This window comes from Eufriesea mexicana, unplaced genomic scaffold (assembly GCF_001483705.2).
Source record: "Eufriesea mexicana isolate 0111107269 unplaced genomic scaffold, ASM148370v2 scaffold5394, whole genome shotgun sequence".
Classification (NCBI taxonomy): Eukaryota; Metazoa; Arthropoda; class Insecta; order Hymenoptera; family Apidae; genus Eufriesea; species Eufriesea mexicana.
The window spans coordinates 57,853-83,163 of record NW_016913324.1 but is presented as its reverse complement, the minus strand read 5'-3'; the positions used below and the strand labels follow the sequence as shown (position 1 = coordinate 83,163).

Below are 25,311 nucleotides of genomic sequence, written 5' to 3'. Positions count from 1 at the left end.
TTTATGATCGCTATAATATATTCCTTTATGAACAAAGTGAGTTCTATGTGAAATATTTTTGGAAACAAATTACAATTTAGGAAAAAGGCTGCAAATGGGACACCCTCTATAACACATATCGAAGCTTCGTCATACTGTAAAGCTTTTATTAAATGAGAAAATACGCGTACATTTTTCTTTCCCCTCGTTAATTTTCATCGACAACAATCGCGAATGCTCGCTCGCTTGAATCTCAATAATAACAAACAAACCACTAAGGAGGAAAATTAAACCCCGGCTCGTGTATTTCAAAATTACCCGAGTTTCTTTAAAGCTATTAAGAGGAACATGCACCCTCCTTCCACTTTTTACCCCAGCGTTTTACCCCGCGAATTCCCCGAACGCGAGGATCCTTCGAGCAGGAAAAAGCATTTCCCGGGTAATACCTCCCGCAGCGTGTGCCGGGGGGCCCGGTTTAATAACATACCTGATTAAATAACAACCATAGTCGCGATTCACGGCGTGGTAGCCGCGCGTTCCCGCCACCCCATTTTTGCCCGGTCTACTCGCGCTGCGAAGATCGTCGCGGTTCGAGGCGGGGGGTTGATTTCTTCCGGCGAGCGGAGTCCGGGGCCCCGCGATAAATCGCGGGACGTCCGTTTAACGCGGATCGATCGTCCCCGTCGGTGGCATGAATTAAACACCAGCGGCCAGTCGATCCTCCCTCGTTCGCCGCGCGATCGATCCGCGGCGAAGCACCGGCTTTGCATAGGTATGCATTTACCGCGAACCGGATGACTCCGAAATTTCTTCCGCCGGTAACAGGAGGCTTCCTAACGCTATTAGAACCCCGACTGCTCGCCGGTAATGCCCCGCGGTTTGTTCTAGAAAATCGACTCGTCACGGGGTGTCGAAGCTCCACCCCCTACTTCGTCGCCGGATTAATATTCCACGCGGAACGCTTCGAGTTTCCTGCTCGATTTCGCTGATCCGAACCGTTATTTATGGCGGCGTCGCGAGCCGGCCTCTGCTCGATACTTCCAACTTCACCCCTTACCGTGCCGCCACAGGCGTCGCGACGCGTCGCGTCGTTGCTTTTTGCCAGGATGCGGACACTCGAGATTGGGACGTTTTTAAAAAACTCTTCCTGGTTCTCCTGATTTTCTCCCAAAATTTTCACGTACCTTTATTGTTCCTTATTAGTATATCTTCGTGGATAATAATATTGGAAACGAGTAAAGAGAGTGATTGGATTTTAGCTCGTTTAACAGGGGTGTCCGTGAGGGGACGATTTATTCTGTTTTATTTAGGGTTTGGAGGGTTGTTTTATAGGTAAGGTATGCTGTAAGTGTTTGAAATCAAAGCTGTTGGGATTTCCGGAAGGAAATCAAAGCGTTTAGCGTGCAAGGAAGTAGCCGTATTCAGATGTACAGCAATAGATACATAAAGTTTATTATAGGTGAAATATATTCGCTTATGCGAATGTGAAAAACATGAGCTTTAAACACACCCCTATGAGTCACAATACTTTAACACGTTGACTGACACGCAACTCTTCACGATTCCGGTCTAAGAAGGCAATTTGATTTAATAAAAAAATGTTATTCTGCATGAATAAACTTGTATAAACTTTTCCCTTTTGAATAAACTTTGTGTAATTGTATTTTCTCTTCATTTAAGCCAAACCTGATTTTTTCTTCTCTTTCCAGATGCCATGTATTCATATTTACACTATATATATACTATACTATGCTATTTACACTGTCATACTAGTTGAATAAATATGACAAGTAACGAAGAGACGAGATAACTCGTAGTAGGCGTCCTGGGCAAGTAAACAACCTACGAGATATTTCGTAGTTGGTAGTCAACGTGTTAAAAGCGTTCTACAGTGTTTATGATTAGAGACTGACTGCTGCAAGAGACAGCAGGTCTTTTTAAATCCAAAAACCAACTCCTTCATGCCTGCATAGTACCGAGGTCCTTGAAGTCCAAAGGTCGATATTGTCCTGCAACCTCTAACAGGCCTGTCACCATCGTTGCATGGCCATAGTTAATTTACAACATAAGGATTCTTATTTATCTCATTAATTGTCATATATGTTATCTGTGACTGGAGTGTCACAAATTTTAATTGTGAAAATGATTTTTATCAATTTTGTTGATCCTCCAAGAACCCATCTTCAATTTGTTCTTATACAATCCAGAGAGAAACTATGATCGGTCATATATGACCAACGTGGCAGCCAAAGTGTTAAATATAAAATTTGGTACGATTTATTACAATATCTATTCCACAAAGATGCGTGTTTTACATCCATCTGTCAGTCCACGTTATTACATCGAAAACCCTAAAAACTGTCAAGAGTCTGTTCCAACACGAATCCAATTGCCAAAGCATTGTAATACAGAGAAATAAAATTCCGAGTACGAGCACATACTGCACTGGGATTCTGCCTCGTGTAAACATCTTCCTAGAAGTAGGTACAATTTCCCAGTGTCAATCCGAAGTTAGATCCAGGCAATCTGCGAGATATGTCCAAGACTCCTTCACTGCTATCTCCCCGAAATCTCGGTGACCATGCACCCCTCCTCCGCGCCCTAATCTCGAGCATCCGGCTTCCACTCACCCCAGCTGCTCGTAAACATTCGCGCGAAATTCTCCTTGTGCCACGTAGCTCCTTAAACCGATTTAACAATTTCGAAGCGGCAGCGACTAACTCACCACCCGGATTGTAACGCGTAACGAAGCGTTTGAGACTAATTCGGTGGCATGTCGGCCAGAAAACGCGAAGGCCAAGGGAAATGGGACGAGAATACGCGCGTACCCGAGTGCGTGGAAGATTAGAGCAGCGGAAAATCGTTTGACGTGGAAAATTGTAACGTCGTTTAATTAAAGCAACCCCTTTCCGTCCCACGTGTCACGTAGTTTCCACTGATCTCGCGTTTCTTCGCGATCCTTGGCCCCAAAGCCACGACCTCGTCGACGTTTCGCTGTTCCAAATCGTCCGCGTAAATTCTCCCGGAATCCTCGATTCGCGAGATATCGATTTGGCGATCCTTCGATTCCTCGTCGTCCTCGGGTTCTTCTTCGACGCCTGTTTCGATAGCTCGCTGCGCCAGTTGGCCAAGTGGTGGTGGATTCGCTCGGTTAACAACGAGGCGTGCGAGTTCTTACCCCCTCGTTGCGAGCAAGTGAACTTCTTACTTCGTTTGACCCCTTAAGCAGCAAAGACGAAATTACCTCGTGCTCTTTTTCCGCTTATCTTCATTGGCAGACACGAGCAAAGTTCGCGGTTTCGTAATAAAAACCGGTTATTATAGGCACGTTATCGTGGAATTTGCTTGTTCGATACGGACACGAAAATAGGAGGTTATTTTTCGTCCCGAATAAATATCGGGTTGTTAAAAACCATTCGGGGGTAGTTTCATAACACTCTATACGACTTTAATTAAATTGTCGTCGTATTCGGTTCCTTTATATTTGCATTAACCCCCGTTCACGTGTATACAAGCGTGTAAGTACGTGTAATTACGTGGAACTACAATTGGCAATTTGCTAATGCGATATGCTTCCGTGTGCACATTTTTTCGCGGGTTTATTAACCCTTTGCACTCGAGAGGCGCCTCTCAGTCACCATTTAAACAGATTCTAAAGATGGACGTTAATTAATATATTAAATTTATGATTATCCAACGATGCGTGGAATATCGAAGTAAAATAATTATACGCCCTAATTTGCATACGATTTCTTATTTACCGATTTAAAAATATCGTCGACTTTATGGCAGAAAATCTTCGAACTACTATTTTTCTGGAATGAGAAAATCACCGAGTGCAAAGGGTTAAACCCCAAAACCGACCTCTCGAGGTCCAAAGGTCGGTATTGACCTGTATTGACCTCTAACAGGCCTGTCACCATCGTTGCATAGGCGTAGCTAATTTAAAACACCTTAATTATCCCTAGTGATATTAACCATAGCCAATACAGTACTGGCTATAACCATCGTCATAGTACTATAGCCATTGTATTAATTTATTCACTGATCACGTAAATTCTATAGCAATTCAAGAATGATCAATGGAAGGATTAATTTGCCAATCAAAAGTATCCCTAGATAAATAACTAGGGAAATTTCCTCCGTTTAATTCCTCTGTTCAATATGGAAGGTGCGTAATTAATTTTCCGAATTTTTCTCTATTAAATTTATTCAACAAATCCCCCTTCGATCTCGCTAAATATTTAATGGGATTAATGGGATTTATTCCTTCCCCCCCGTTCGTTACGCTTGGAGGCTGCGTTGCGAGTAAGCGATGAATCCGTAATTAGGGGAGATTTAACGCGTTCTAAAATTGTTCGAAAATTAAACCGGAGAATGCCTGCTTCGGCATGGTAATATCGTTTGCGAGAGCCTCGATCGTTTCCGTAATCAATTTCGTGTTTTTGCGCGATAACCGTGAAGCGTTATTCGACGGGGAAACGCTAATTCGATATTCCAGGGAGCGTCACACGACGAGTTTCGATGCTCTCCATAATGTATGCCGTCGTAAAATATGAAACCTAATGGAAACACGACGTCTTATAAAGCATCAATTCGTCTGGCTAGGGCTCCACGCTCTTCCTGCCTACGAGTCGCGATCATCCCCCCGATACCGTTCGATGCACCCCCGGAAACGACCTTTCGAAATTCGATATCCTCCATTACGTATTCCGTCATAAAACGCCGGGCGTAATAGAAATATGGTAATACGTCATAAAAGACACCGGGAAGCCGGATAAAACGGAAACGCGACTGCCTCTCGTGTCATTTTTACACACACACCCCTTTCATCCCCCATCTGCCGTTGTCCATTTTGCCTTTCCACTCGCGTATCCGCGAAACGGGGTTCCGTGACGTCGTTCGATACCCCCTACCCCCTACTCTCGCGATTCGCGAAACTGCACCCCCATCGGGGACACGCGAATAACAACATCCATACCACGTCGATGCCACGAAATTATCAGATATCGGATTCCTCCGTGGAAAAACACGGATCTGCATGTCGGAACAGCGTCGCGACTTTAACGATATTCGATAGCTCGAGCGAAATGAACACCGGTGTCTCCGTTCCGTCTTCTTTTCGACGTATGCATATTCCACGCAGCAACGTCGAGCACCGTCGAGACAAAGGGACAGAGAGGAACGATATTTCGCGAAACTCGAAACGGTGCGTGGCGGAAGTTGGTCCAAGGGGGATGAAAACGTCGCGAAGAAGGACGATCGGCGGCGAGGGAGGAAATGCAGCGAGGGCGTGTAAATCGTCGCCGAAGAGTGGGCGGGTTTGCACGAGGCTTGACGCCGGGAACAAGAGGGAACTTTGAAATTTCTTCCGGCGATAATGGTCGGTTTCCTGTCGGGATTATGACATCGCCGCGCCACGGAAAATCGCCTGGCCGTCACGTGCAGATTTTATCGGACACGATCCACCACGATAAGGCAATTCCTGCCGACATGGGTTCCGTTGTTGTTCCGTTGGTCACGCGTTGATACCAATCGATTTAAGGTCACTTCATGGTCGCCCGATGACTGTTCCGTTCTTTGTACAATGGGAGATATCCATCGATTCCTCGCCGATTTTCGAATATTCTCGTTTGTTTCGATCGAAGCGAAATGGCGGAAAAGCGAAAGACGAACTTCCCCCCGTGAATCGTGGAAGTATTTTCACGGAAAAGTCGAAATTGTCGAAGAAATCGTGTCGAAGAGTTGAATGTTAAAACCAAGAAAAAATCTAGATTTTGGCCCAAAAATTTAATTATCTTTTTTGGTTAATTGTCTGGTCGTTTATTTTTGCTTCGGCTATTCGAAAAGCCGTGAATACAGTTACGCCTCGCGAGATTTCATGCAAAAGGGTCGCAGATCAAAGGGCAAGATGGGGTTAGTTTGATATTCGAATGGCACAGGGTGTGAATATTACAACGAGAACGTCTCCGCGATCTCCCGAGAGCCTCGGTTCCAGACTAATTTATGACATCCCAGATCGATGCAGTCGCTGTCTGGGAAATTCAGGTCGTGGCCCTCTTTATCTTCCATCGAGTCGCTTTGATTATTAGCGATCCCCCTCTAACGCCACGCCTGCTAATTGTATTTTCATAATCTCGAAAGTTGCCGCTTTCACATCGGGGATTTAACGAATCTAGCAGTTCGTCTGGACCTCTTCGCGATTTCCCAGGACGGAACTTTGCCGGAAAGATAACGGAATAATGCATTAGGGTACTTACGTACAGCGATCGAGGCGATTAATAGACCCACGCGTCCTTCCACTCTTGCTTTTCCAATTTTTAAATTTATTTAACTATCCCGTTTCTTCGAATGCACCCTGTTCTTCCTCGTAACTGTAGGTTCCATCACCGATTAAATGGTGATATTAAAAAATTCTACGATTATTATAAAATTCTGCAACGTATGCACATAGGCTTCTTCGTTTTCCATTAATTCGAATATTCACTGGAAACGTAAATCTTTCAGAATAATATTGTGCACACTTTGTGGAAACGTGGAAAATTTTTAAAATTCGGCTTCGAAGTATACATGGTACATGCATAAGTGTTAATATTTCTTCCAAACGTGCACACTGTGCGAATACCAACGGAACCAGCGGCACTCGAGTTTGCAACAGCAATTATTTCACGAATGCACAACGCGTGGAGACTCTTCAGTTACTCGTATATCTTCCGCGTCCTCTGCCAATTTTCCAACGTCCTTTCGGCGATTTTTCAAAGATATTTTCAACGGCTTTTCAACGGCATTTCAACGATTCTTCGCGCCGAAGTTCACCGGTCCTGTTCTTTGTCCAGGTCTGACAAAACGGATCCCAAAGGCATGGCCAGCAGCACGGAGGATTACGGGTCGGAACTACAGGACCTGCAGTGGGGCGGCGGTAGCGGGTCGCACTTCCTGCGCAGCGGCACCCACTTCCTGAGAAGCGGCCCCGGCGGCTGCTACGAGGCCGAGGATTTAGAGCCCAGCAGCAGGCATCATGGTGGCCAGCACAGGGGATATTACAGCCCTCCGGGCACGAGTTACACGATCGTCGAGAGGCCGCCGAGTGCTCCTCATCACCATTCCTCGCACACTACACCGTACAGGCACAGAGGACACGCCACCGGAGGCTCCGGTGCCATTTCGCCGGAGCAGGTGCTCAGGTACGTCTCCCCATACTCGCTTCTCGCATCGTCTCCAATGATCCGCGCGTAAAAATCCGCGCGGAATTTTCCTCCGCAACATGGCGGCTTCTTGTCGCTGTTTTTGCCCCTGCTAACGAGGCAATTTGGGTCCAACTAGTCTAATCAGTACATCGAGTCCAACGTTTGATCTAACAAGGTGCAGTTTCGTAGGTTTTACTTGGATCGAATCATCGAGTATGCATCCTTGAAATTGTTTTACGGTGGTGACACTGGAACCACCGATCTTTTATGGGTATTTAAACGTAGCGGGCATGGATAATGGTAATTTTAGTGATACCATGAAGATAAGTAAATATATTAATTTCAGTTCTATCTCGATATTAATCTACGCGAAATTTTTTTTAAAATAGTTGTTTATCTTTACTAATTGCGAACAGGAAAATTCTGAGACCAGTCTTACCAACTTGATTGGTAGTTCTAGTGTCGAGCAATTATAGGTTCCTTGCTTGTATACTTTCCATTCAATAGTTTATTTATCATACAATAAATATTATACAAATTTATCAGAAGAGTCTAACCATGGGACAATTGATTCAAAATGCTAAATATCTTCACGATACTGCGTTAATTTATAACATGGTGGTCGATACAGGAAGAAAATGTCAACCTTGAATACCTCTAAACACGAATTTGGCATGCAACAAATGTTCTCGTTCCAAAGACACCCCTAATTATAATTTATTTATTTATTTTATTTATCTTAACGTGTATTAACTCTTCGGTAACAAGACGAATAATAATATAGTACAGAGTCATCCAGAGTTATTGTTGGCCGATAAAAGGTACAATATACTATGCTTAACCTTTTGCACTCGAGAGGCGCCTCTGAATCGCCATTTAATCAAATTCTAAAGATGGATGTTAATTAATATATCGAATTTACAATTACCCAACGATGTTTGTAATATCGAAATAAAAGTAATCTACGTCTTAACTTGCACACGATTTCTTGTTTACCGTTTTGAAAATATCGTCGACTTTATGGCAGAAAGTCTTCGAATTACTATTTCCCTGTAATGGAAAAATCGTCGAGTGCGAAGGGTTAAAATGAGTGGGTGAACAGAAAAAGTTTAAGGATTGGGAAAAACGATTAATATTAACCCTTTACACTCGAGAGGCACCTCTCAGTCGCCATTTAATCGTATTCTAAAGATGGATGTTAATTAATATATCAAATTTACAATTACCCAACGATGCATGGAATATCGAAGCAAAATAATTTTAATCTTAATTTGCATACGATTTCTTATTTACCGTTTTAAAAATATCGTCGACTTCATGGCAGAAGGTCTTCTAATTACTATTTTTCTGTAACGAAAAAATCGCCGAGTGCGAAGGGTTAATAAAAATTCTATTAAAACAGTGTAATGACCGTAAAGGTACTTCTTGATCACACGTGACAGGAGGTTAAGAATACCCGACAGATTGCCGGGATTAATTAGAAAATTTCGTCGCAGACTTTTCGGGAACGGTGTGTCCGAGCGTCGACAGGGGGACAGGAGGACGCCGGCGTCTTCGCCTGCGAGCGTGGCCGCCGTGAGGACCACGCCGTCGTCGACGTCGCAGCAGCAGCAGCAGTCCCAGCAATCGCAGCAGTCGCAGCCAAATGCCGCGAATCCTCCGACGTCGCCGAGCTCTCAGCCGTTGAGCCTGCAGGAGCTCACCGTAAGGACAATCACCATGACGAGAGATCCGCCGGACTCTCACCATGGCTTTGGGATCTGCGTGAAGGGTGGCAAGGACGCAGGTGAGATCCGAAGTACCTTCAGGCTACCTCCATCGCCGTACTTCGCGCCTCAAGATCGAGGTATCTTCCGACAACTGTGACTTTCATTGCCGTTCGTTTCTCGCTCATTCGTCGTGGTGCTCGGTGACCATTGCTTGCGATTTCGGATGCAACGAGTAATTGTGCTTTGTAAAATATCCTCTTCGGGTATTCCTCACTTTATTTTAAGTTTCTTTCCGCCATTTTATTTCCTATTCGAAGATTCTAAGATTTGGGATTTGGGATGTAACGAGCAATCGTGCTTGGTACGCTTCTGAAATATTTCTGATATATTTTTGTTCGAATTTAAAATGTTAAATTTGAATGTTATTTAAATTTTTCGAATACTCCTCGAAATTCGGTATTTCGGGATATTATAATAAATTTTGTTTCGTTAAAGGGAATTTTAAAGGAACTTCTTTCCAGAGTGGGTTTCAGTTGCAAGATAAGAGAGGCTGATATGAGAAACGAAATCGCAATCGATGTCTGCCGCACCGCGACGCCATTGCGAATACTTCTCTATCGTACTTCTAAGCAGATTCAGCCCTGTTTCGTTGGCAATCGTCGTGTCACCGACACCCTGTGCTTCCTGTGCTTCAGCACAGCTGTCACGTGTCTTTCATTCCATCACCGTTCCCGTTCTCGTCACGAGCCTTTCATCAAACGAACCGAGCAATTTCGTTCTTGCGAGATGCCGATAAACCGAGTCGCGACTTTATACAACACCATTAAACTCGCTTTTCGTTGCTCGAAATTCGCTTGAAATTGGGGACCGTGTTCTTTATCTCGATGGACGCTTGAAGCGAATATTCTTCATCGGGAACACGGCATTTCGAGGGCACGGTGATTCGACACGAACGATCCCGTTAAGTCGGTGATTAACCAAAAAGTTGAATTCCGAAGCGAGACTCGTGGCCGGTCAGCGTGCAGAATGGGAAATATCGGGTGAACGGTAATGCATGGGAAGTGGTCGGTGCAGAATCCGTGGTTAGAATGGCTCGGAGCGATCGTGCTCGATTTCAATTGGATTGGAAGGCGATCGTGGCGAGAACGGGAACCGGAAGGCAGGGAAAGCCGGGGGAGAAAACATGTTTTCGATCATTAAGCGTCATTTCCATTCCAGCTACGGTCTCCAGGGCAGGAGAACGCGTTACATTCGGATCGCGTTTCGCCTCGATTTTCTCCCCTCTTCTCGTTGTTGTCTTTTATCGAGAAAAGAAAGTCACCATTCGTTTTGTCGATCGACGAACAGTACAAGGGGGAAAGATAGGAAGGAAAATAATCGAGACCATCGTGGTTCTCGTATTCACGCCCACGTTCATTGGACTACGCTGGGGTTCTCTGGAAAACACGAAATATCGGGCCAGGTTTGATTTTATGCGTAGTACGTTCCAAGATGACTGTTCTTCCTTTATAAATTAACGTAGCTACCCTCGTTGCCAGTAGTTTAGGGTTAAATTGGGCAGGAAACCGATCTAGTATGCTGTTACTACTTCTGTCAAAAAGTTTCTAATTTTTGGTCAAACGCAATTATTTTCTCATAGACCATAAGCAGAAGTTATTATTTTTCTTCCTTTCTTTTGTTTTTAATTTATGTCATATCAATTTGACACCCCTTTCGTTGCTTCAATTATATCATTCTACATCTATAAAAATAATTTGAAATAATTTCGTCGAAATTATTTATCCAAATTATTCAATTATTATCTACACCTTTAAAAATAATTTGAAATAATTTCGTGGAAATTAATTATCCAAATTATTTAATTATTATGATTATTCAATTATCTATCCGAATTATTCAATTATTATGTACACCTTTAAAAATAATTTGAAATAATTTTGTCGAAATTAATTATTCAAATTATTCAATTATTATCTACACCTTCAAAAATAATTTGAAATAATTTTATCGAAATTAGTTATCCAAATTATTCAATTATTATTCCATTATTATGATTATTCAATTATCTATCTAAATTATTCAATTATTATCTACACCTTTAAAAATAATTTGAAATGATTTCGTCGAAATTATTTATCCAAATTCTTCAATTATTATTCAATTATTATGATTATTCAATTATTATCTACACCTTTAAAAATAATTTGAAATGATTTCATCGAAATTATTTATCCAAATTCTTGAATTATTATTCAATTATTTACCCAAATTATTCAAAATTATCCAAATTATCCAAAAATGTTTTGCCAGTGGTACTACCATCCCCTGAATGTTTTATAGAAATATGGGTTACGATAAAAATAGTTTTATCCCTCACTAGTTACAAAATTTATTGCTATTTGTCGCTTATCCTTAAAACCAAAGTCATACCTAGTTTCGATTACCTTACATTAACCACTTTCTTCGATAAGAATATTTTTCTTGTATTTCCTATCCCATTACAACTTTCTTCGCAACAAAATTCGCAAAATCCATTTCTTGCTTGCAAAGTTCCACGTTCTATTCCTCACCTCCACGCAGTAATAACTCGCAATTACCTCAAAGACCAGGATCAGACATCGGAACGACTCTATCAGCGATTTTCGATCGCGAAAAACGAGTCCGCGCGAGACTGTATTTAAGATCCCGTCGCCGATCACCGAGGAGAAACTGGAAAAAGTATGAGCCCGCGTAGAAAACGAAGAGTCCAGTCTGAACAGATGAACCGTAGGCGCGAACGCGCTCTCCCTTTCGGCGTATTTACAACAGGACGACGATCTCGCGGGCAATTAGCGATAGCGGCTAATTGACCAGCGATACGACGTGCAGCGTTTAATGACGCGCCTCTAATTGCCGGCGCGTATTTTTCTTCCGCGTTGTCCGGATTAACCGGATGCATAATTGCGCGCCGGTGTATCCGGCGTTGTAATCAGCCCGTGCAATCGTATCTCGCTCCGCTCGTACGCGGAACGCGCGGGGATCGCGCGGGATTCTCGACTTTATTTTCAGCGCTCGAATACGCGAGCGTGCTCGCGCGTTTCAAATACCTGGCTGCGGGGAGGGCCGGAGCCGATACTCGTTAAATATTAATTACACCGGGGAATGTTTAGCGATTCGGGGCGGGAGGAGGCAGCTCCGCGGCTTTATTTATCGTCTTTTATATCGAGCACGCTTGTTTACCGAGGCTGGGGTAGATTCGCGCGGAATTCGAGGCGGGTCGGAGAGGGTGGTTCGATCTCGAGGGTCGATAGGGGAGCGCGGAGAAAGCAACGTATCGGGTTTTCTTTGCAGCTTCGTGGCTAAATGGCAAGGCGAGCGAGAGGATCTCTGGAGAGGGTAATATCGAGAGTCGTACACAGCCGCGATGGATTCAGCAAGGCTGCAACCAAATAATTAGCTTCCATTCTTGGAAGAGACTCACCGCGTGCATGTACAACCTCGACGAGCCACGGTAGATAATTATTATTACGAGCTTTGTGTACTTCGGAATATTTGTTTTCCGCGTTAAGGGATCGTGAATTCGGAATTCTGCCGGTATAAACTGCGGTAAAAGGATGTTGCAGAAGCAACATCGTAGGTGAAATATAAGGGGTCTCTGGCAGCTTGTCGGCGTCTCGCATTAGTAACGTAGGCGTCTGTAACCCCCGTGGCGCCGACCTTCCGGGCCCGTATTTGGTATATAAAGGGAGAGAACCGCGATCGAGCAAATATTCCTCGAATAGTCGGCTCGGAAGCGGTACATCGTTCCTCGAGATACTGTTTCTTTGCTGTTCCGTATAACTTGTCACGTTCTACCCTTCGGCAAACTTCGCCCTTCACCCGGTTATTACTACAGGCACATAATAAAAGAGATCGACGAGCAACTGGACCGTCGATTTATTCTACCGACATTGCGAATAAATTTATCAGCTGTCGGTCATAAAACGCACAATTCCAGCGAGAAAGAACAGTCATCGTGGAAAGTATAAGCGATAATGGGATCGATCGTGGGACGACCTGGAATTCGGGGTTCGATGGGAATAAAGGAGGATAAAGGGGGATAAGAGGTTCTCCAGAGAAGCTGGCAGCGTACGCCAAAGATAAATAGAAATGTCCCCGTGCGGGATCCACGTTCCGCGGATGCCAGGAGCATCCCCGACATCGCGCGACGTCGTCGGGGTCCGGTTTCACGGTTTCGAGTCTCGTAAACTTCACGCTTGATCACGGCGTACCGCACACGCACCGTAAACGATCGCTTCATGCTTGGTCCTCGTCGAGATCTCGGGCGTGAAACCACATCGGGTCCGAGTCGTGGAAACGTGCCGTGTAGGCTTCTGAATCACCGTGGATCCTGCGGGGATCGTGCGCCAGCCGGAAACGACATCCGGGTGTCCCGAGAGCTTCTTCGAATTCTCAGCTTTCGTTGCTCGCGAATATATCGAGACTCGTCGAGTTTCGAAAATATTCCAACGCTTTTCTTTTATCTCCATTACGTTACTTTTGCTATATTTTACGGGAGCTTTCATCGTTCGATGGAAAATTGGGAATCGACGTTACCGGGAATGTGGGAATTAAAAATTGCAAATATGTCAATTTCGACACTGTCCGCGGATAGACATGGCGGGGGATGAACGGAAGGTCAGTGAAAATATGTAGGACACGGTGTAATGATCGATTGGTAAATTTCGAAGGAACAACCGCGAAACCTTGGCGTCGTTTCGAGCCGGTGGAATCCGAAATAAGCCAACTGGCGGTGTGTCTTTCTTGTTTTCTGTTTCGCTGTACCAGAAGCGCAGTCAGGTAACTCATCAACCATACGAACCGAAAGGCAGAGAGAATGTAAGGAAAAAAAGAAAAAGCCAAAAGGAGCGAACGAGCGCGTGTGCGAGCGACAGAGATGGAATGAAAGGGAATGAAAGAGAGAGACATTAGCATTATGCAAAGCGAATAAGAAAGAAGGAGAAAAATCTCCGGGAGATTGAAGCGAACGGGTCGAGATATCGAACCGAGTCGCGTGTGTGTCGATTTCTATCGATTTCTGCCGATTTTTGCCGATATTTATCTTTCCTCCGTCCCCGAGCGAGAACTCCGGATAATTAGCATCCCGCGATGGTCTTCTCGATCCTTTCACGAATACGACGACGCGATAATCCGCGAGAAATGATCCGCAAAGCAGGAAAATTTCCACGCCGACGCGAGGATTCTAATTTAATAAGCGTAGCAAGAGCGTTACTCCGATATATTAACGCGAACACGATAACGCGATAGCGAGTCCGGCGAATATTACAGGGTTTATCGTTTCCAGGGACGTCGTTAACGCGAGAAAAAGACGAGGCGGAGGCGGAGTCGGGGAAAAATACACCGATATAAATTATGTTAAGCGTGATTAAAGGCACGAACTTCTGCCTTTATCCAGTGATCCGCCATTTTTCCGCACACACCACCGTCGCGATTTATATGCCCATCGGGCCGACGATCGTTAATCGATATGATTTATATCCTTGTGGTAGGCCCGCTCGATTAGCAACGAGTCTTTGGACCGCTGATTCGATTCGCAGTTGCCATCCGAGACGACAGCTTCTTAATCCTTTGCACTCCTTTGTTAAGTGAGACTCGACGTTAGTTTTCATCACAGGAATTCCTACGTCGAGTTACATTCGACGTTCATTGGTTCTTTATTTATCGAACGACAAAATAGAAAATAGATAACTACTCGAATTACCTAAATTCCAAATATAAATTACAAAAAGGACCGATTTTCATAGTTGTTACTATATACCTCGAAGTCATGCTTCGCTTCATCGAGCGGGGCAGTATTGTTGGTAGTTCAAAGTTATGTTTACGACGTTTAGATAAAATAAAATAAATCCTACTTTTTTCAAATAATGTACATTAAATTTCCATTATTTACATCTTCAATAATATGATAATTCTTCAATTATTATCACGTTGAATACCACGCCAGTTTCACTGGGATTGCCCGTGACGCCACGATGAATTTTCTATTATACGATACTTATAATGTTGAAATATTATCTGCAATAGATAAGTTACAATGTATAACCATGTTTGACATGTTAATTGCGACTAGAGTCACCATTGAATTAACGATGGTAATGATAAAAATTTCTAAATATTGACATTTATTTAAATTATGTATATTTCTATCAATTCAGCACCGGTTACCAGTGGCCCCTATGGCATTCAACGTGTTAAACAAAATAAATTTTTAATGGTACACAGTGTCAGATCGAATATTCAAGAGTGATCCACCGGTGATGCACATCGCCCAATGGGACAGTCGAGTGTGACCCATCGGTGGGTAATGTAATCAGTGAACAAAATTCTTTAAAATAAGTAACAGTCGCGGAACTGTTCCGTGAAGTAAATTACAAAGAAAATACTTAAAATAGTAGTGAGTTATTGACAATAAAATTGGACTCATATTAACCCATTTGCATCAGCACCTACTCATAATGGCAGTTAAAAGATTTTCACAACAAAAGTAAAACTTGTTAAGAATATAATGAACCGACGTAGATGAGATGCTCACAAAAGGGATCAAACGTGATCTGTGGCGTATGAAGAATATTCAGCAACTGGTAATGGAAAAAGTCAGCTCGCGGAATATTCCGCGCTCGGTGATAGACTAGAGTCGTGGCTCGCGGAATATTCCGCGCTTGGATGCAAATGGGTTAACCAATATAGCTCTCAAACATTGTTGTAATTGAAGTAATTACTTATTTTCTGAGATTTCACTTCCCGTGATAGAAACTAATGTCGAGTCACACTCGACAAAGGAGTGCAAAGGGTTAGAATCATTATAGTGCAAGGTTGATTATGGATATCCAAGTTCCGATACAAAGGTATCGAGTATATTAAACCGAAGGTTAACCACTTGCCTACAATATAGCGAGACTAGTAAGGAATTCGAGCAAAACATAAGCTTCCGGATTAAGAGGCGTGGTATACAGACGAGGTCCAACGTAAACATTGTCGAGCTCGGTCAGGCTCGTGTTCGATTTTCGTCGATGTCCTTCCGTCTTAGTTGCGTGTTATTCCTCGCCGAGTTAGTACGAAATGGCGCGACGCGTGACCGATTTTCCTGTTCATCGTGCCACGCCTCGACGGAGCTTCGAGAGTCTTCGAACGAGAGTTTGGTTAGTAATATTTATTTTACGTTCTTACAATTTTATCACTATTCTACGAAAAATTTGGGCTGAGTGGTAGAGTGGTCCGTGAGGAATAGTGGAGGAATCGGTTTGAAAATTTTCGTGGGACACAGAGAAGGTACCTGGGTATTTACTTTATCGAGGAAACTAGAAAAATAGTAATTTAGACGTGTCTCTGCAAAATTTAATAATTATTTTCGTTGATCAGACTGACGTTATTTCGTTAATTTTATTCTTCGTTGTGTTCGGATAAAATGGCGCGACACGTGGTCAATTGGGTATTTATTTTATCGAGGAAACTAGGAAAATAATAATTTGTACGTGTCTTTGCAAAATTTAATAATTATTTTCGTTAATTAGGCTAACGTTATTTCGTTAATTTTATTCTTGGTGGTGTTCGGATAAAATGGCGCGATACGTGGCCAATTGGGTATTTATTTTATCGAGGAATCTAGAAAAATAGTAATTTAGACGTGCTTGCGTAATATTTAATAATTATTTTCGTTAATTAGGCTAACGTTATTTCGTTAATTTTATTCTTGGTGGTGTTCGGATAAAATGGCGCGATACGTGGCCAATTGGGTATTTATTTTATCGAGGAATCTAGAAAAATAGTAATTTAGACGTGCTTGCGTAATGTTTAATAATTATTTTCATTAATGGGCTAACATTATTTCGTTAATTTTGTTCTTCATGGTGTTAGGAGAAAATGGCGCGATACGTGGCCAATTGGATATTTATTTTATCGAGGGAATTAGAAAAATAGTAATTTATACGTGCTTGTGTAATGTTTAATAATTATTTTCGTTAATGAGGCTAACGTTATTTCGTTAATTTTATTTTTTGTGGTGTTTTGTGGGGGGGTGTTTTGTGGTGTGCCAAAAATGGCGCAATCCATGGCCAATTCCGTGGATTATGGCCCTCGCCATCGGGACTTAAATCACAGAGCAAGGGGTTGAAAAGTATTACCGGGTTGGCTAAAAAGCAACGGGTTTTCCGGTAGAAAACGGTAATGGTCTGTGGACGATGAAAGATTAAAGCCGAATGGAAAATCCTTTCTTTCTACGTTTAGCGTTTCTTGCGGCGGAAATACGGAGTTGCTTGTACCTCTTAAACAAGAGAACACTCGCGGATTTACCGGCCACCTAAATATAAAGCGACGCGTAATCCCGCGGTAAAGTATATCATCCTATTCCTTGGACCTTTCTCCGTATATCTGAAAGCTCAGCGGGAACGTCGCCGGAAAATGGAACGCTGAAGGATATTCTTACAAAGCGAGGTCCACGCGAACCCGCTATCGAAGCTTCTCTCTTTTCTAAAACGGTGCTACACGCGTCGCAGCGTTTGGCCAAATGTTATTTTCCTCCTCGCATATTCCCACGCGGAATTTGCATTTTCGACACGCCAGAGAGGAATTTTCATCGCGTGTCGGGGATTAACGTTTCACCTTTCTGCCGTCCCTGTTATTCGAAAAGGCAAGGGGTTCATCGTCGATGAACATCGATAATGTCACTCGACGGCGTTCATCGATTAAATCGCACTTCGGCGTGGCTCGTAAAAATGGCGAACTTTGTGGGAATAAACGGAAAATCGTCCACAAGCGTCGCTCAAACCGTGACCAAAAATTCATTCCGACTTACCGTTACGTTCTCGCACTGTTACGAACTTTCCTCGACGAGATTCCGAATTTTCATTATCGTCCAAAATTTATTCGAAATCGATTTCATATATTCTAACTCGTCGCGTTTTAAATTCCATTCGACGAGATTCCGAATTTCTATCCGAAATGAGAATTCCGTCGAGACCGATCTTCGATTATCTCGTAATTCGCCGCTATTCGAATTTTCCGCGACGAATTTCGCCATTTCTTTCGGATGCTAAACGTTTATTCGAATCCGATTCGTGATTGAACTCTAGCTCACTGAATTTTTAAAATTCGATACGGGGAAATTTTGAATTTCCAGCGTCGCTAAGATTCTGTGGAAATCGATTTCCCGTTGTATAGTAATTCGTCGCGATTTGTACTTTCCTCGACGAATTTTACCATTTGTTTGGATGCTAAACGTTCATTCGAATCCGATTCGTGATTGAACTCTAACTCACTGAGTTTTTAAAATTCTGTACGAGGAGATTTCGAATTTCCAACGTTGCTAAGATTCCATTAGAATTGATTTCCCGTTGTATAGTAATTCGTCGCGTTTAGAATTTTCCTCGACGAGTTCGGCCATTTCTTTTGAATGCTAAATGTTCGTTCGAATTCGACTCGCGATTGAACCCAAATTCGCCGAGTTTTTAAAATTCGATACAGGGAAATTTCGAATTTCCAACATCGCTAAGATTCCGTGGAAATTGATTTCCTGTTGTATAGTAATTCGTCGCGATTTGAACTTTCCTCGACGAATTTCATTTCTTTTGATTGCAAAATGTTCGTTCGAATCCAATTCGCGATTAAACTCTAACTCGCCGTGCTTTTAAAAATCTATACGGAGAAATTTCGAATTGCCAACGTCGCTAAGATTCCATTAGAATTGATTTCCCGTTGTATAGTAATTCGTCGCGATTCGAACTTTCCTCGACGAATTTCGTGATTTCTTTTGAATGCTAAATGTTCCTTCGAATCCGATTTGCGATTGAACTCAAATTCGCCGAGTTTTTAAAATTCGATACAGGGAAATTTCGAATTTCCAACATCGCTAAGATTCCGTGGAAATTGATTTCCTGTTGTATAGTAATTCGTCGCGATTTGAACTTTCCTCGACGAATTTCATTTCTTTTGATTGCAAAATGTTCGTTCGAATCCAATTCGCGATTAAACTCTAACTCGCCGTGCTTTTAAAAATCTATACGGAGAAATTTCGAATTGCCAACGTCGCTAAGATTCCATTAGAATTGATTTCCCGTTGTATAGTAATTCGTCGCGATTCGAACTTTCCTCGACGAATTTCGTGATTTCTTTTGAATGCTAAATGTTCGTTCGAATCCGATTCGCGATTGAACTCAAATTCGCCGAGTTTTTAAAATTCGATAGAGGGAAATTTCGAATTTCCAACATCGCTACGATTCCGTGGAAATCGATTTCCCTTTGTATAGTAACTCGTCACGTTTCGAACTGGACTCGACGAGAATTCGAATTTCCAGCGACTCATAAAATCCCTCGTAACTCGATTTCGTTTCGAATTACCGCGAATTCGGAGCGTGCGATGCGGTTCCTTTGAACCCGAGACTCGGGAAATCAATCGGTAGATAGTGGTTTTAATTTCGTCCACGTCCGAATGGACGATCATAAACGAGGGAATGAGGATCGATCGGGCGAGTGGTTCTGCTCGGGTCGTTTCGAAGACACCCGATGGGGTCACGGTGGCCATTACCAGCACAGTTTCCTGTATCGTTGCGAATTTCGTGGCCGTTCCAATCTCCCGGTGGTTTTCGAGTATTCATACTCTCGTGTTCACGTCCATACACACATAGACACACGCATACACACATTGAGTAACGATCGATGTCGCATGAAAGTGTTATGCGCAGATCGACCGGGCTTGGGACTAGAGGGAGGCCAGCGGCACAGGAGAAAGGAAGCCAATGACGAAACGGAGAGGAACGGGAATTTTTGTTTAACCAAAAAATACTTTTTCTCTCCTGTAAACATCCGCTCTTTGTCATCCCGAATCGTGCTCGTAATCGTCAAAGCGATATTTCATACCGATGCTCGTACGCGGATGCTGAAATCCTCGGACGAGCGAAACGGCTGCAGAGGATGCTGCAAAACGTCCGGAGAAAATAATTAGGCCTGGCTTTCAACGATATTCTCTGTGGACCAATTTCTCTCGGCGTAGCTTTGTCCATTTTCTCCGGATAATTGGAGGAATTGAATTTTTCCAGCGCCACAATGAACCCAGAAGCTCGGAATAGGGGAAAACTCGTTGCTAGCCTGGAATGCAATTTTTGTCCGGGAAAAATTAATCGTGATACATCGACATCTCCAACTTCTCGTCTTCCATCATGCAGTTCCAAATTATCCGAACAAATGACCCGTTAGAACTTGCACAGTTATGCAACTTCCGCCGTAAAACTCTCGTTTGCTCCGCGCTTTCTTCCCTCTCGTCTAGTTACTCTGCTCTTCCGGGCTGGCTCGCGCATAATTCCCTAGATCCCCGAATAAGTTAGCGCGCACGTGCGGCGAACGACGATATTAACGATTTCGGGGAAGAATTTCGCAGGTTTTGTAGCAGCCTTGCGAAACGGATCAACCGGATGCGTGGATCTCACCGTCGGTACCGGTCGAGAACGCTCGTTACAAGTAGGAACAGGTGGCCGAGGTGACCTGACGCCGATTCCCACCGGAGATCAGAATTCAGGTTCGATTGTCGTCCTCGTTTCCGACCCGTTTCGATCGCCGATTTCTCCGAGCGCGTGCTCGCTCTTTTCGGTACCATCGAGAGGTCTTTCGCCTAGCTGGCGCGCGCGATAAGGACAGATTAGCCTGGAAACGTCGTCGGAATTCCTCTCGATCTCCAGAGATGACGGAAGATCGAAGTCTTTGAACGCTCGCTATGTACAGCACTGCCTTCCCTCGTTCAGCTATTCCTACGATGCAGACGGTTGCTGTTCCTTTGAGGCACGAGTTTCCAGCTGCTTATCCGTGGGAACACGCGTTGGGTTAACCAGGCTTTTGATCGGTATCGATTTCTCCATTTTCTTTCCAGCGATGTAGGATTCGTTTAACCCTCTGCATTCAGAGATTTTCATTCGGAAAATTAATAATTCGAAGATTTTCATTCAGAAAATTAATAATTCGAAGATTTTCACTCATAAATTCGAGGATATTTGGATAAGCAATCGTTTATGAATTAATACGAGTTATTTTATTTCGACGTTTCACGTGTCATTGTTTTATGGTAAATATATCAATTGATATCAATCTTTAGAATTTTATTAAACGGCAACTGGAGGGTTAACATCTCAATTGACCTAGAGTTTATTTAATATTTCACGCAATATGGACTTTAATTAACGCTGTGATCGATGCAGACTGTGTTTCACAGTTCGTTCCCTGCTGCCACAAGGAATTTTATATATCCAATACCTCTATCGATGTAAAGCTTATTCGGTCCTACGATCGATGGAAATTTCATTTAACACCGGTGACTGACGTGGACTTTATTATTACGACTGATATAGGCGTTATTTAATACCGTGCCTCGTTCAGGTACAGGCTTTATCTAATATTTCACTCGACGTGGATTGTATTTTATTCCGCAATCGGTACAGAATTTATGTAACATTGCAGCGTTATCGCTATTCCTAGAAATCCAAATACGCACGGATTTTCCCGGTATTCTTTTACGGTATTTCATCCGACCCGAACTCGGAACTCGAAATTCGAAGAAATTCGAAACTCGCGACAATCACTCGAACCGAGATATTCAGAACTCGCGAAACTTCCATAATTCTTCATATACGCTGCTCCTCTTGGTTGAGAAACCTAGGAAGATTGTTTTCTCAGCCATCGAATTTGTTTTCTATTCATTTCCCGGCACCGCGATGGAAAAATCGAGCGAACCCGGGAGTCAAGGGACGTTGAATGGGAACGCAGGGACTCGAGAAGTTGCCGAACGATGTTTATTAGCTTAAGTTGCGTGGGACGAGTTAGGCAACTGGGGCGAGTCTTTTGTTTGGTGGTAGCGAAAGGAGATGACGGGGAGAAAAAGTCGAATGTTGTAACAAGGTTTATCTTCTTATGACCTCGTTCTTGTCACGGGTGCCGCTATGCTGACGCGGGACCAGCTCGTTTCGAACCTAATTCCCGTGTCTCCGGACGAATTCGACCCCTTTGCCGAGCATCGGGGAGGAAATGCTAAGTAAGGGAGAAGTAGAATTAAAACGTCGTTCGCGGTGAATTTACGACTAACCTTCCTTATCGTTGGGAAAAGCTCGAAGGGAAAGAAGGAAACGGAAAGGCGGTTATAAAATCTGCTTTTCCATATCCAAAAATTTTACCAAATTTTGAGTAATACGGGACCAATGCCGAAGAATAAAGTCCGTCGTTGTTAACCCTTTGACAGTCATCCCAAAAATCACATGTTTCGGTCAGGATGCCACGGCAGTATTTTTATTATTCGAAGCAAGTAATGGCAAAAATAATAATAAATTGGTGATATTAGACAACGTTCTTACCCAATGAAACGTTTATCTTATTGGCAGTTACGAATAACCACCGTGTGGCCTCTTGGTAAAGGTTGACACTCTACTGACTGTCAATTTTCATTTAATTTTTACAATAGCAGAGTGGATGGAAATCGAATCATTTTGCCAGGAAAGAGAGGGTTATAAAATCTACTTTTCCACATCGTTCCCGAATTTTGAGTAATACGGGACCAACAACGAAGAATAAGGTCTGTCTTTGTTAATCCTTTGACTGTCATGCGGAAATCATACGTTTCACTGAGGACGCCACGGAAGTGTTTTTATTATTTAAAGCATATAAGCACTCCAATGACCAATGTCCACCGTGGCGTCACAAGAGAAACCATCACCGGTCATACATGACCAACGTGGCAGTCAAAGTGTTAAAAAGCAAAAGACGTAAAAATGAAGATGGAAATCGGATCATTTTCCCACGACACAGGATGCCGAAGGTTGGAATGTTCATAATGTTCATAAAGGCAAAATCCTTTCTCTGGCCGCTTCGTTCTTCCGACGATTTATCGCGAGGATCTCGCAATTATGGTAGCCGAGGATTCCTCTAGGCTTAGCACGCCGGCGTTTCGTTGCATGACAGTGTATGATGCATATGCGCATAGTTTATGAATTTCTAGAAGAAAGCCGTACACACCGACTCACGCCTATGTGTACCACGTACGCGCACACACGAGCGTGTCTCTCCCCGTACACATACGTACCTCGCACGTAATTTCCATTACGCCCTGCCAAACGGGGGAAACGCGGAATTCTAAAGTGTCAAACGAGGCCCATTTAAGGTTCACTGCGGGTCGGGTTAAGGAGCGGAGAGTCGAGAACGAAGAAATTCCGAGAAGCTAAATAGCAGAGGGTACATCGTGAATTATAAAACGAAATCGGAGGGTTAAATGCCTTCCGATTACTCCTCCATCTCGCGGTATTCCAAGCATCTGTTTGTCCCTCGGGAGAGACGAAAATTGGGAAAAGTTAGGAAGGAAGATGAAGGAAATTGGTATCAGAGTTGGAAGAAAGTTGAAAAAGTTTGGTAGAAAATTGAGATTACTCCGCGGGTGTTTAGGCAGTCGGATTTCCGCGATTTTTCGCCCCGTCCCAGAGTGGCGCAGGGTGCATCCTCGAGGCGGAAATCTGTTCTTAAATGGGCTCGTGACACGACGAGGAGTTTTATCAAGCCTCGACGACACAAGTTCGGCAGGGACAACGCGAGCCTCGAGTAACGAGCTCGTTGTTCCTCTTATCTCTGTCATCAGCCGGATTAATCCTCGCAAGGAGATCGACTGCCGGCCGGACAGGACACCGGCTTTCTGCAGACAACGTCCATCTTGCTCGAGCGCGATTTTTCTTCCAATTATTTCCACCTTTTTCGCTTCCGTTGCTCGCGCGAACTGTTATCGATTGTATCTGCTCTCCTTGAACAACGTGACCGCGTTTCCTTCCGTGTCGCGGACAAATATCTCGTGAATTAAGTATTCATGGTGCTCGTGCTTTGCAAGTATAATTCCGTGTCCTTTTCCAGTTATATTTTTAATATTTTATTCCCTCTCTTACGACGCCACGTGCCGGGTGCCCGGGCTCTAGACACGGGCCTGGTCTCTCTCGATCCGAGAACTCGCTGCGTAATTTTTCTTTCATTTTTACCTTTGTTTCTACTCTTTATTTTCCTTCCTTTCTATCTCTTCTTTTTTCTTTGTTTCCCCTCTCGTGTTTTTCTTTTTCCTTTCGTTTTTCCCTCTCTCTCTTTCGTTTCTTTTTGCGCGAACCAACATGGAGGAAAGTTGCATTGCGTGGTTTCGCGTAACAGAGAACGGAGGCAGATTTACGACGTGCTCGGCGATTTTAGATACCGGTTAATGAGCTAATTAACACAATCCTGCGCGGCGTTCAATTAAAATGATACAAAAGATAGCGTAAACGCTTGGCTCAGTTTGATCGCTGCTAAGTTGCAGGCTAATTTGTGTAATGTATAATGCATCGAGGCATACGCGCCTTGGAACCTCATCAACCACGGTCCCGTTACTTAGAACTTTTGCCTAATTAGTCCGGGCTAACGAGGATCTGCCTTATTCTTCAACGTCCCTGCTTGCAGCACGTGCAAGCTTCGGCACTTTTCATCGATTATTTCCGATAATCGACGTCTTCTCGTTCGAATAATTTTCCAAATTTTCCCCGAGAAATCGAATCGAATCGCGAGATGACTTTTCGGCTAGAGGGAATTTTCCGACGGTGTTCGGGAAATGATTTATCCACGTGGTCGAACTTTGTGCCGAAGGTAAATTTAAACGGAAATTCGAACACGAATGGCAACCTCTCGCGGAGCTCTTGTACGAAGAAATGTCACGAGCGAGAGGAGTCCATCGAGCAATTTGTCGCGCGAGCAACCACACGCTCGAACGAGCATGGACGTCGCGGATTTCGCTGGTCAAGTGGGTCCTTGGAACACGTTTAATCGGACGGAACATGCATCTGATTAATGCTTTCGTGAATTCCCGTTGCACGAGCTCGGAAAGTATCGTACGACGAATATTCACCGACTCGGCCATGCACTTTGCGTCATAGCATCTTCTTTTCTGCGGAAATAGCGCGAGTGGTCGATTTAAACGTTGAAGAGAAAGCCAAGAGCATCGATTATGCGATTTTTCACCGTGTAAATGATCAATTGTTCGAATATAAAAATTGAGTGCTGAGTTATAATTCATAGAATATCGAAAAGAAATAAATATTAGAGATAATTCACAATTTTGCAATTTCTGGAATGAAAGTATCGTTTATTATCTTTTATTTTGTCATATAAAAATGTTTTACGATGAAAAATAGTATAATATTCTGTGAATCAATAATTTATCTGTGAAATAATTCGGATAGTCGAGGTTCTACGGTATTTTGCTTGAGAAAATCCAAGATCTCGAGGTCTAAGCGATCTATTTTCTCATTTCCCGTATTCTTCTCACCTAGCAGATCAGCAACGATCCTAATCGAGCGTATTTCCGCGGGAAAATCGTTTGCATGCCCCCTCAACATCACGTTGCGAGAGACACGAGAGAAAACACGCAC

At 43.4% G+C, this 25,311-nt stretch overlaps 1 protein-coding gene across 1 annotated transcript in view; it reads left to right on the top strand.

Moving 5' to 3' along the window:
- dysc (whirlin protein dyschronic) overlaps positions 1-25,311 on the top strand; it is a gene marked incomplete at its 3' end in the record, with an annotated part of 98,890 nt that overhangs the window by 38,931 nt on the left and 34,648 nt on the right. The window contains exons 2-4 of the mRNA XM_017906410.1: positions 6,816-7,163; positions 8,663-8,952; positions 13,682-13,693. Coding sequence (XP_017761899.1) covers positions 6,841-7,163; positions 8,663-8,952; positions 13,682-13,693 — 625 coding nt within the window. The remainder of the gene's footprint in view (positions 1-6,815; positions 7,164-8,662; positions 8,953-13,681; positions 13,694-25,311) is intronic.